Below are 12,908 nucleotides of genomic sequence, written 5' to 3'. Positions count from 1 at the left end.
TTTAAACGTACGTAAACATTTTTAAAACGTTTCAAAACTCCTAGGTAAATACAATCCTTTTATTCATTTTATGCACAAATAAACTTAATTCGCCTCGCCGAAAGAAATTTTTATGAATTTTCATTCGCTACAACAAGTCAACCATGTGAAATTTCTCTTAATTTTATTGCTGGTGCCACCTGAATAGCATGTTCCGACTAACAAACATCTTTATAATGTGTATCAGTGCATTTCACAAAATACCGAGGCAAGCTTTGCTCTTAGACCAACCAACTTTATGAAGTAAAGGGAGAGGTACTCGGTTACACTGGTAAAACCTCAAAGTTCTGCATGACGAAACAACATGTAAGATTAAAACTTTGTGCCTGAGAACAATTCGATTCGGGCCGTGAACTTCTCAAAAAAGTCTATCCACTTACCTCCTCAGCTATGTTTGTTCCGTCTCTCGCTCCCTATAACCCCTCCTTGATCTCACCGAAGACTGGTTTACTCGTCCTCGCTTCTCCGCCTTTGAATTTTCGATAACATTTGCTACGTATTCGTCAGTTATCAATTGCACTGTATAATAACAGATTCCTTGCATTGCACAACATCATTATTTCTCTTATGAGCCTTCTTGCTAGCTATCTCAGTGTTTCAGTGCGTGAACTTCAGTGCAAGAATTCATGGACACCAAAAACAATTAAACTATGGAATTAAACACGAGTCATCCACTCAGGTGATAGAAGTCATGGGATACCTCGTAATATCGTGTCGAACCTTCTGCCCTGTTTAGTGCAGCAGCCCGACGTGGCGTGGACTTAACAAATCGTTCAAAGTCCGCTACAGAAACACTGAGCTATGCTGCTTCTACAGCCGTCCATAGTTGCGAACGTGTTGCTGGTTCACGATTTTGTGCACGAACTGACCTCTCAACTGTGTCCAACAGATTTTCGATCGGATTTATCTCGGGGGCCGGCCGGAGTGGCCGTGCCGTTCTAGGCGCTCCAGTCTGGAGCCGCGAGACCGCTACGGTCGCAGGTTCGAATCCTGCCTCGGGCATGGATGTGTGTGATGTCCTTAGGTTAGTTAGGTTTAAGTAGTTCTAAGTTCTAGGGGACTGGTGACCTCAGCAGTTGAGTCCCATAGTGCTCAGAGGCATTTTTGATTTGATTTATCTCGCGAGACCTGGGTGACCAAATTATGAACTCGAACGTTCTTCAAACCAACTGCGAAGAACTGTGGGCCGCTGACATGGCGCATTGTCGTCCATATAAATGCCATCATTATTTGCGTACATGAAGTCCAGGAGTGGGTGAAAATGGTTCCTAAGTAGCCGATCGTAACCATTTCCAGCCAATGTTCGGTTCAGTTGGACCAAAAGACCCTGTGAATTCCATATGGAGCCAACACCAGCTTGCACAGTGCCTCGTTGACAACTTGGGTCCATGGCTTCGGGAGGTCTACGCCACACTCGAACCCCACCATCAGCTCTTACTACCTGAAGTCGGGAATCATTTGACCAGGCAAGGGTTTCGTAATCGTCTATCGTATAACGGATATGGTCTCGAGCACAGAAAATGCGCTGCAGGCTATGTCGCGCTGTTAGGAAAGGCATTTGCGTCGGTAGTCTGCTGCCATACCCCATTAACGCCAAATTTCGCCGCACTACCCTAACAGATACGTTAGTCGAACGTCTAACATTCGTTTCTGCTGTTATTTCTCGAAGGGTTGCTTGTCTATTAGCACTAACAACTCTACGCAAAGGCTGCTGCTCTCATTCGCTATGTGCAGGCCATGCGCTATCTGTGGTGAGAGTTAATGCCTGAAATTTTGTATCCTCGGCTCACTATTGACACGGTGAATCTCAGAAAATCGAATTCCCTGACGTTTTCCGAAATGAAAAATCCGATGTGTCTAACTCCAAATACCATTCCGCATTCAGTGTCTGTACATTCCCGCCGAGCGGCCATAATCACATCGGAAACCGCTACACATGAATCACCTGAGCACAAATGACAGCTCCGCCTATGCACTGCCCTTTTATACCTTGTGTACGCGATACTACTGCTTCCTGTGTGTGTGCATACCACTCACTCTTGTCGTTTGTCACTTCAGTGCATGCTCGGTACTGACTGTGAAAAATAAAAATCCAGTTTATTTAGGCCATGAGAAACTTCAGCCGTGTAATCCAACACGACTTACGATCCACCCTAACAAATACAATTTCCCAGGCACCTCTCTGTTGCGTTCCAACCTCGAAGAAAGTCCTCCGGTGGACCTTGCTAGAAAACACTTGTCTTTGTTAGTGCTGTTGTGGTCTCCCATCGTTAGTCTACTCTGAGAAAATCTCCCCGTCTCTGCATGACTACTTTCTCTAATTCTACAAATTCTGCTAACGAAGGTTTTCCTTTCCTTAACCTATCTTCTAGGATAAGTCATAGGGCTAGAATTGTCAGTATTGCCCCCCGTGTTCCTGCAATTCTCGGAAATTCAAACTGATCTTCCATGATGTCGGCTCGTGTGAGTTTTTCCATTCTTCTGTAAAGAATTCGTATTAGTATTTTGCAACCATGAATTAGTAAACTGATAGTTCGATAATTTTCACACCTGTCAACAACTGCTTTCTTTCGAATTGCAATTATTACACACTTCTTGATGTCTGAGGGTATTTCACCTACCTCATAAATCTTGCACATAGGATAGTGGAGTTTTGTGGCGGGTGGCTCTCCCAAGACTATCAATAGTTGTGACGGAATGTCGTCTACTCCCAAAGCCTTGTCTCGACTTTGCTCTTTCAGCGGTATGCCAAATTCTTCTCATAGTATCATATCTCCCACTTCATCTTTATCTACATCCTATTCTACAACATTGCCCTCAAACTACATCTTCCTTATACAGACCTTCTATGTACCACTTCCACCTGTCAGCTTTCCCTTATTTGCTTAGGAATGGTCTTTCATCTGAGCTCTTGATATTATGAAGCTGCTTCTCTTCTCCCGCAGGCGGTATCTATCTTTCCCCTAGTTATAAGCTTCTAAATCCTTATATATGTGCTCGCCCGTGTTGGGCAAAATTTTGCTGCCTGACCCATGTAGTACTACCACCGTCAGAGGGTGGTACGGGACCACAAGTCCCACCGCCACACCTTCAAAGTGAATTGCAGTGACGCAGTCACTGCCCTGTGGAAACCTACTGCCTCACCAACACAGTTAGACCGCAATAGACCGGTGATGCTGCATTGTATCATATCACCCCGGACTACAAGTCCATTTAAAAAAAAAATATATGTGCTATATGACAGAAACGTAAATTAGTTACAAACTACGTCGTGCACACGCTTTATTCAACATGTAAACATCACTAGAGATGTTCCCATTTAGATTATGACATGTTCGATATGCCTGCAATCATTGTCGATGATGTGGGGCAGACAAATAGCGAAATTTCGCCTGACCCGCTGAAGTGACGGAACATCGATGCCGTCGATGATCTCTTGAATGGCTGTTTTCATCCAAGAAATAGTTTTGGTGTGATTGCTGTACACCTTGTCTTGAACATAGCCCGAGAAAGACGAGACGCATATGCTCAGAACCGGAGAATATGGCGGCCAATCGAGGCCGGTGCCAATGGCCTATGGGCTCTTCCAGGACATCAGACATTCTCCTGGTTCGATGAGATCGAGTTTCGCCTTAGATGAAGCACTTCTTCTCGAAATCAGCGTCACTTTGGATAATGGTGATGAAATCATCTTCGAAAGCCTCCATGTATTGGTCGGTAGTCAACGTGCCATCAAGGAGTATCGCACCGATAGTTGCGTGACCAGACATTGCGCGCCACACATTTACGCGTTGAGGGTGAAGAGACTTCTTGCTTGGATAATGCGGGTTCTCCACCCCCCCCCCCCCCCCAAAAAAAAATGCACCAAATTTGCTTACTGACGAACCCATCCAAATGAATGTGCATAGTAATTCCCACCATGTAATCCTTCATGCTTTCCCGGCGATCTGTTGACATCTTGGATATTCGGGAATCCAGCCGGATGTTCGCGTCGTTCTCGCACGATATTTCAACAGCGTGCCTCGCTGTCTTCTTCAGATGCTACCTGAAGAAGACAACGAGGCACGCTGTTGAAATATCGTGCGAGAACGACGCGAACATCCGGCTGGATTCCCGAATATCCAAGATGTCAATTCCCACCATGCCCCGCGGCCTATCGTGCAATTTGAATGTCCTAACGCAAACCGTGCAGAACTTATGACGATTCTATTTAATATTGTTCAATAATTGTCACCCTGTATATTCGTTCTTCTTCGTCGTGGAGGAATGGCGTAGTTCAAAAATGGTTCAAATGGCTCTGAGCACTATGGGACTTAACATCTGAGGTCATCATTCCCCTAGAACTTAGAACTACTTAAACCTAACTAACCTAGGGACATCACACACATCCATACCCGAGGCAGGATTCGAAGCTGCGACCGTAGCGGTCGCGCGGTTCCAGACTGAAGCGCCTAGAAACGCTCGGCTACACCGGCCGGCGAATGGCGTAGTCACAGACGTTTTAAAAGTAACAGAAGAAGGGAGTGAGACTGAGGGTAACATGGAAGTAGAGAGAGACAGAGAGAGTGAGATAGAGAAAGAGAGAGAGAGAGAGAGAGACAGACAGACAGACAGACAGACAGAGAGAGAGAGAAAGAGGTAGACTCATAACTGTGAGGTCAAGGGGCGAGTTAACTGTAGTCAGTAGCTAAAAATATCTAACGAGTGAGGGCGTCAGCGATTAGCGCACAGTGCAGACCAGGGTGAGAGGTGCTCAGACTGCCGGCGTTTCGCAGAGTCGCCTGGCGAGGACGGCACGGTGGGTCTGCTGTGCGCGCAGTGCAAGGACGTGTTCCCCAGCGCGTGGGACCTGATGGTGCACGTGCAGGCGGCGCACATGCTCAACATCTACCAGCTGGGCGCGCCCAGAGCCGCCCTCAACGGCGCCCCGGCTGGCGCCACCCCCGCCACCCCTGCCGCCGCCGCCTCTGCCAGCCCCGTCAAGGAGGAGCACCAGGTAAGCTGCCGACGCTGTGCTGTCCGGTAGACAGATACGAATTCGATTCTACACAGAGTACGCGAAAGAACTTGCCCCCTTCCAACAGCCGTGTACCGCAAGTCTCTAGAGGAACGGGAGCTTCCAAATGATTGGAAAAGAGCACAGGAAGTTCCACTTTTCATGAAGGGTCGTCGAGCAGATGCGCAAAACTAAGGCCTATATCTCTGACACCGATCTGTTGTAGAATTTTAGAACATGTTTTTAGCTCGCGTATCGTGTCATTTCTGGAAACCCTTAATCTGCTCTGTAGGAATCGACATGGATTCCCGAAACAGCAATCGTGTGACACCCAACTCGCTTTATTTATTCATGAGACCCAGAAAATGTTAGATACAGGCTCCCAGGTAGAAACCATTTTCCTTGACTTCCAGGAAGGCGTTCGATACAGTTCCGCGCTGTCGCCTGACTACGAAATATCAGACCTACTGTGTGGCTGGACTGAAGAGTTTTTAGCTAACAGAACACAACATGTTGTTCTCAATGGAGGGACGTCTACAGACGTTCAAGTAACCTCTGGCGTGCCACAGTGCAGTATTATGGGACCATTGCTTTTCACAATATATATAAATGACCTAGTAAATATCGTCGGAAGTTCCATGCGGCTTTTCGCAAATGATGCTGTAGAATACAGAGAAGTTACAGCATTAGAAAATTGCAGTGAAATGCAGGAAGATCTGCACCGGATAGGCACTTGGTGCAGGGAGTGGCAACTGACCCTTAACGTAGACAAATGTAATGTATTGCGAATACATAGAAAGAAGGATCCTTTATTGTATGATTATATGATAGCGGAACAAACACTGGTAGCAGTTACTTCTGTAAAATATCTGGAAGTATGAATACGGAACGATTAGAAGTGAAATGATCATATAAAATTAATTGTTGGTAAGGCGGGTGCCAGGTTGAGATTCATTGGGAGAGTCCTTAGAATATGTAGTCCATCAACAAAGGAGGTGGCTTACAAAACATTCGTTCGACCTATACTTGAGTATTGCTCATCAGTGTGGGATCCGTACCAGGTCGGGTTGACAGAGGAGATAGAGAAGATCCAAAGAAGAGCGGCGGGTTTCGTCACAGGGTCATTTGGTAAGCGTGATAGCGTTACGGAGATGTTTAGCAAAATCAAGTGGCAGACTCTGCAAGAGAGCCGCTCTGCATAGCGGTGTAGCTTACTGTCCAGGTTTCGAGAGGGTGCGTTTCTGGATGGGGTATCGGATACATTGCTTCCCCCTATTTATACCTCCCGAGGAGGTCACGAATGTAAAATTAGAGAGATTCGAGCTCGCACGGAGGCTCTCCAGCAGTCGTTCTTCCCACGAACCATACGCGACTATAACAGGAAAGGGAGGTAATGACAGTGGCACGTAAAGTGCCCTCCGCCACACACAGTTGCGTGGCTTGCGGAGTGTGAATGTAGACGTAGATGTAGATGTAGGCGAACTGTGTTCTCACCTATCATGCAAGTTTTAAAAGGCGAGAGGTCTCACCGGGAGGTATATCGAAGTGTCTTAAGCTTCTAGTACGGGGATGGCAAAGAACATGACTCACGTGCAGGGCTTGTGCACGCGAGCGAATCTGTGGCGCCCAAGTGCACACTTCCCCCTCTTCCACGCCACGCCGTCTCAGTGGAGGCAGCGGAAGGGGGTAAAATGCAAAGCATCACCTACAGCTTTGTTTCACACACTGCTTCTAAAGAACAACTGATACTATGGAACTAGCAACAATTGGTATGGAACACCTGACGGATGATAGTACAAGGAAACGGAGTTGGCACGACGTGTTAAATGTAGTGAAGCCACTGCACGAATTATCTGTATGCATTTGACAGTTCACACAGTACAGTGTTTGAAGAAGATTGTTATGGAACCCATTAGTACGACAGTCTAAGTGTTATGCCACCATTTCTGTAAGATATCACTTCAGTGCTTGCGAGATCGTGGACGAGCAGTTAAACAGCTCTATGCCGCTAATAGTGTGGCCATGGGAATGTCATCTTGCAATTAATAAGAGCTACTGAAGGTGGAAATACTACACTCAATAAGTATTCGAAGTGGCGAAAATGAACTGATACGTAGATTGTTGCAGACCTTACAACCGCTTCCGGTAAGCGTTTCTGCACCACGGTCAGTTTGCGTTTCGCTTGTATGATCGGAAGCTTGTTAAGTGTATCCGACTGCAATCACGCAATAGTTGGGAAAGAATTCGCTGGTGAAGCGAGCATTTTGGTTGGAGTTGGCAACAATGTTCTCCGACGAATTCGGCTTTACTGTGGAAATTGTTTCTGGCCGCCAGTTAGTGTGGAGAGAGAGAGGAACACGTGAAGCACTAGATAGCATTTTCGAACGTCGACGGTATGGCCTAGGTTTTAAGGTGTTACTCAGTTTCATAGTCGAAAAAAGCCTTTCAGAAACATATGTTGATCGAAACATTGATATCACGTTTGCAGCCTCATTACGGAGACGTGGAACTTCTTCCCAAGAAAGACAACGTAGAACGCATGGACGATTTTACCGTAAAAGAATCTGCCTTGAGGATTACATTGAAGATAGCCCAGTTCTGTCCGTAGATGCACAGGGGTACTTCTACCTGAAAAGGCGAACTGTCTATAAAACAGCTCAAAAAGAAATGTAATATTGGCAGTGTCCTCAAACATTTACAAAGCTATTCCTGTAACTCTTTCAAAGCTACAGTGGATTGTTCAGAATTCGTGTTTTCTTTAATGCGTGATCCATACTTATAAACCCAACACGAAGTACTCTCTCACGCACAGAAGATTGAGTGCCGTACAAATTGTCTGCCGATAATTATAATTTTTAGCTGTTTCAATGACAACAAAATCTTTAAATTCTCTCTGCATGGTGTTGTAATGCCTTTTCATAGGTAATTTGCAGTACCTCTCGATTAGGCGAGTACATAACGGGTACTGAAAGTTCTCATCCTTCTGTGTGACTCTCATTCATTTTTAAAGGACTGCAATGACCTCCCTCTTTAGGCACAAACAGCCACTTCCTTTATGTCACGAACAATGAAGGATAAATGGCGCTTACATCGCGATTCTGCTGAACTGAAGAAAATAGTGTGTGTTCAAATGCTCAAATGTATGTGAAATCTTATGGGACTTAACTGCTAAGGTCATCAGTCCCTAAGCTTACACACTACATAACCTAAATTATCCTAAGGACAAACACACACACCCATGCCCTATGGAGGACTCGAACCTCCGCCGGGACCAGCCAGAAAACAGTGCTGATCAAAATTAGCCACACCAAATGCTGGAAGGAAATCTCGTTTCCCACTGCTACATGATATCTCGTGCTATACCGTGAAGGACCGAGCAAATCCGATACGCACAAAGTTGTGCCAAGCCAGTCCGAGCATCGATTCCTACAGGACAGCATAGAATGGCGTTTTGCAAGCCGTGGTCTACAATACCTGAATAAATTTCAGCTTCAAAGAAAACATAAAAAGTCATATTTTTTTAACCAGTAAAAAAGTGTTATAGTGGGCATAAGGTCAAATCTAAGATATGTTATATCTGTAAGAAATAATTGGGTGTGCCGCTATTTGCAACAACAGGCATTTGACGAATTGAAGACGTACTACACTCCACTTAGTTAATGATTTTAATTTAACATCTTGATGAAACCTTTGTAGGATTTACATGATTAAAAATGCAATGTGACAAACGTACAGTATAATACAATATATCCTTATTAGAGGATTACTCGGTAACACCTTATGCTCTTGTTTAGACTTACACCTGATACACATGAATACTGTCTCTCCTTTATAATTTGGTCTGTTTGTATTTGTCCTGCGTCTGCAACTTGACGCCAGTGACGTGATGGATCTGTTCAGGTAGACTTACCTGGCACCTGGTCTGCTGCACTCGATGCTTCTTCCATAGCAGTTCTGCTGACGGCCTACCCCTCTTTTTTGCCATGTCTTTTCCCTGCTCGCAGAGTGCCGCTGCCTTTCTGTATTTTATTTCTAGTAGATTATTTTGTTTATTTTGTTGCGTTTAGGAACTGTCGCAGCCCCTCTCTGCCAAGACACAAGCGAGCTTTGAAATGACTTGCATTTCGTGAAACGTGAAACCTTGGGGATCCGTTGCTAACAAAATAGTAACTTCAGAATATTAGCAGTTCATTATAATTTCCACGTCGCAGTAAGAGTGAAACGTAATCGGTCAAAACAAGACAGGAGTCGGGTGTTGATATAAGTTATTGGAATCTTGAAATTACGCAGACATACGTAAATAATAAACAGAACTGGACACTGAAGTGTCCTGATGCTACGAATCAACGGAAATACTTGCTTTCACCTCACTTAATTTCACCTGTTGCAAGAGTCCCCAACGGTACACAAACGCTTCATGTTGTATGTTTTATACAAACAGTATTTTCGAAATGACTTGCAAGTGGAACTTGATTATTACATCAAAACGTGATTTATGTCACGTTGCAGATACGACAGAACAAACAAATACTTTCAGAACTTAAAATATCTCTGCATATAGCTATAATATTTCGATCAGTGACGAGAACTTACCGTTTGTGTGTCTTGAACAAACACGTGAACAGCAAGTCGCTCAATTAGTACCAGAAACGGTACAGGAACTAGCTTTGTGCAGAATCTGCACGTACCGTCAATGGTGCTCCAAAACAATCTACCATTTAACAGGGTCGCTTTTGTATGACGCGAGTTCGCAACATTGGGCGCTAGGAGGTTAAGCACCGGTTTGTTGTCTACCTAGAGAGTGGCTGAGAGCAGCAGGTACTCTCGCAGTTAAATACGCATTTCACATGGTACTGTTATTGACTACTGGCATTTATCAACGTCTACTGTGAACTGGCATCCTTTTGAAACTATACACGAGTCTTCATGCGACATTATGAACACGTTTATGCTCTAAAGTGCACCATCGGACAGTGAGTATTGAGTTGGGAAGTGACACGGATTTTGGAAAGTGGAACATACTGTATGATTACTGGTTGTCAAAAAAATACTGTTGAACACTGTATTTGACAATATCAGCCCGACATAGATACAACATTGCTAATCAGTTACATCGTGCTTTACAACATTACTGTTAGTCCTAGTAACTTTTACGGAATTTAATTTGATATCTTAAAAGTGGCACTAATATTTGACCACGCAAAGTGCATGAGAAATTACTTTAGCTCACTTCAAGTCGTGCGTGCACCTTAAACTAGCCATCTACACAAATATGAAAACGTTTCCATAGTTAATCATGTATTACTCTGATTTGTTCACCACTGATTCAAATGAGCGTATGGCATCGTTGGCCGGGAGGCCGCAAACGGGGAAGTTCGGCCGCCAAGTGGAAGACTTATTTCAATCGACGTCACACTGGTCGACTTGCACGCAGGTGATGACGATGAAAGGATGAAACTTCTGGCAGATCAAAACTGTATGCCGGACCGAGACTCGAACTCGGGACCTTTGCCTTTTGCGGTCAAGTGCTCTGCCACCTGAGCTACCCAAGCACAACTCATGCCCCGTCCTCACAGCTTTACCTCTGCCAGTAGCTCGTCTCCTACCTTCCAAACTTTACAGAAGCTCTCCTGCGAACCTTTGCAGAACTAGCACTCCTGAAAGAAAGGATATTGCGGAGACATGGCTTAGCCACAGTCTGGGGGATATTTCCAGAATGAGAATTTCACTCTGCAGCGGAGTGTGCGCTGATATGAAACTTCCTGGCAGATCAAAACTGTGTGCCGGACCGAGACTCGAACTCGGGATCTTTGCCTTTCGCGGGCAAATGCTCTGCTAATTGAGCTACCTAAGCACGACTCACGCCCCGCCCTCACAGCTTTACTTCTGCCAGTACCTCGTTTCCTACCTTCCAAACTTTACAGAAGCTCTCCTGCGAACCTTACAGAACTAGCACTCCTGAAAGAAAGGAGTCTCGGTCCGGCACACAGTTTTGATCTGCCAGGAAGTTTCATATCAGCGGACACTCCGCTGCAGAGTGAAAATCTCATTCTGGACGATGAAAGGATGATGGGGACAACACAATGCCCACTCCCCGAGAAGAGAAAATCTCCAACCCGGCCGGAAATCGAACCCGGGCCCGCTTTCATAGTAGGCGAGCACGTCACCACTCAGCTAAGCAGGCAGACCTTTTTTTTAAAAAAAATACACGTGATATTTGAACAGATGAGCTTAAAATAAATGCATCTGCGGTTACTATGCTGCAGAATGTTCAATAAGGCCTTTTGTTGTGAACAAGGTTAAGCACAATTCAAATTTTTTATGTACATGTACGTTTCGTCTTTAGCTTTAACCTGTACAAAAAGAATTAAGCTGACTTCTTAATACGTACGTTCTGTTTATGACCGGTAAGGCTCCTGACAGTTCTAGTAGCGTCTCTCCCTGGTCTTAACATTAACGAGGAGTATTAGTAAATAAGATCCAAATTTCGCATCAGCTAGTATTACTAGCAGTTTTAATTATAATTAGACCTAGAGCACTAATTCTTAGTAGCTAGGTTACACTTGTACAGAACACGTCTGCAATACAGTTCAGTTATGTGTTCGACATTAACACTTCGTACTGGTGTGGTATAACATCTATACTCAAGCTTTCAATCCTCACAACGTCTTTTGAAGATTCGGAAGGTTAACGCGTCATTTGCTTACGTAAAGTAGTGGATGACCACCTGCAGTGTTCATTATTCATGGTGGTCGAATTACAGACGGACGGCTAGTATCGAAGAGGCGCAGTGGCCACAGGTTCTTCTAGTACTTCACTTCTTACTGACAGCCTGTCTCTGTCTCGCTCTGTGTCTGTTCTCTCCCTCTTACTCTGTCCGGATGTTATACCAACACCCAATTCAGTTTCTGGTTCTCTAGATAGAAACGAAACTTTCCTGTAGCAAATACCACTCGTGATTCTGATTCATGAACTGAATAACAAGTTTCCAATTGCACCGTTGGCCTGGTCACTTATGGTACTGGCTTACGATCACCATTCTCTCCTTCCAAAAGGACGGCCTTCACCCCGGTCACGGACGCGTCAGTCTGACGCACAAACAACTTTTCAAAATCAGCCACAGTTAAGGGGCTCCGGAACGCCCTATACTTGCAATGTTAAAATAACGCTTATAAATTACATCTTTCCTCACAAAGTATTTGAGGTAGGAAGTTGAACTTTTTACAGATTATTTATGGGAATATGGGCTACAACTTAACACAGGGATTTTACAAAATTTTAGTTCAGTCATTAAAGATGATTTTTTTTCAATTGTAATGAAAATTCACAACATTTTTTTGCAATTTTTTTATATATTCAAAAATATACAGTTTTTTGGAGAAAGGCTGCGTTAAATTATGCAGAAGGTACTGTGTAACATTTACTGAGAGTTTGAAACAAATATGTTTGGAAGATCCTTAGAAAACATGTAATTAGTATGAGAAAATAAAAGTTTTGGGAATCGGGCGACAAAGATTGGATTAACTTTTTAGTGCATTCCAGGACCATAGGATGGATTATCTTCATCCTCTGCAAACTCCTCCTCCAGCTTCCTCTTGTTCCTCCTCCTGTTTACTCTTGCTTGTATTTCTAGACTCTTTACAGTCCTGTCTGCAGCCCGAAGGCGTTCCTTGTCTAAAGCAAGCATCGCTCGTTATTGTGTTCGTAGATTTTGCTACCATTTTTTTCAGTTGCAGTTACTGCAACACTGTTCCAAAAGGTGGTCATGTATGAACACTTATCACATTTCAGTTGTATTTCACTAGCAAGTCCTACGTGCTTTATTATGGAGAGTTCCAGACCAACTTCACTACAATGAATACATCTTACACAG

General features: G+C 44.3%; 1 protein-coding gene across 1 annotated transcript in view; it reads left to right on the top strand.

Moving 5' to 3' along the window:
* LOC124613093 (RNA-binding protein Raly-like) overlaps positions 1-12,908 on the top strand; it is a 1,050,615-nt gene that overhangs the window by 938,607 nt on the left and 99,100 nt on the right. The window contains exon 8 of the mRNA XM_047141685.1: positions 4,815-5,035. Within this exon, the coding sequence (XP_046997641.1) occupies positions 4,815-5,035 (221 nt within the window). The remainder of the gene's footprint in view (positions 1-4,814; positions 5,036-12,908) is intronic.

Source organism: Schistocerca americana, chromosome 4 (genome assembly GCF_021461395.2).
Source record: "Schistocerca americana isolate TAMUIC-IGC-003095 chromosome 4, iqSchAmer2.1, whole genome shotgun sequence".
NCBI classification, from domain to species: Eukaryota; Metazoa; Arthropoda; class Insecta; order Orthoptera; family Acrididae; genus Schistocerca; species Schistocerca americana.
This window is presented reverse-complemented; position numbering and strand designations above follow the sequence as displayed.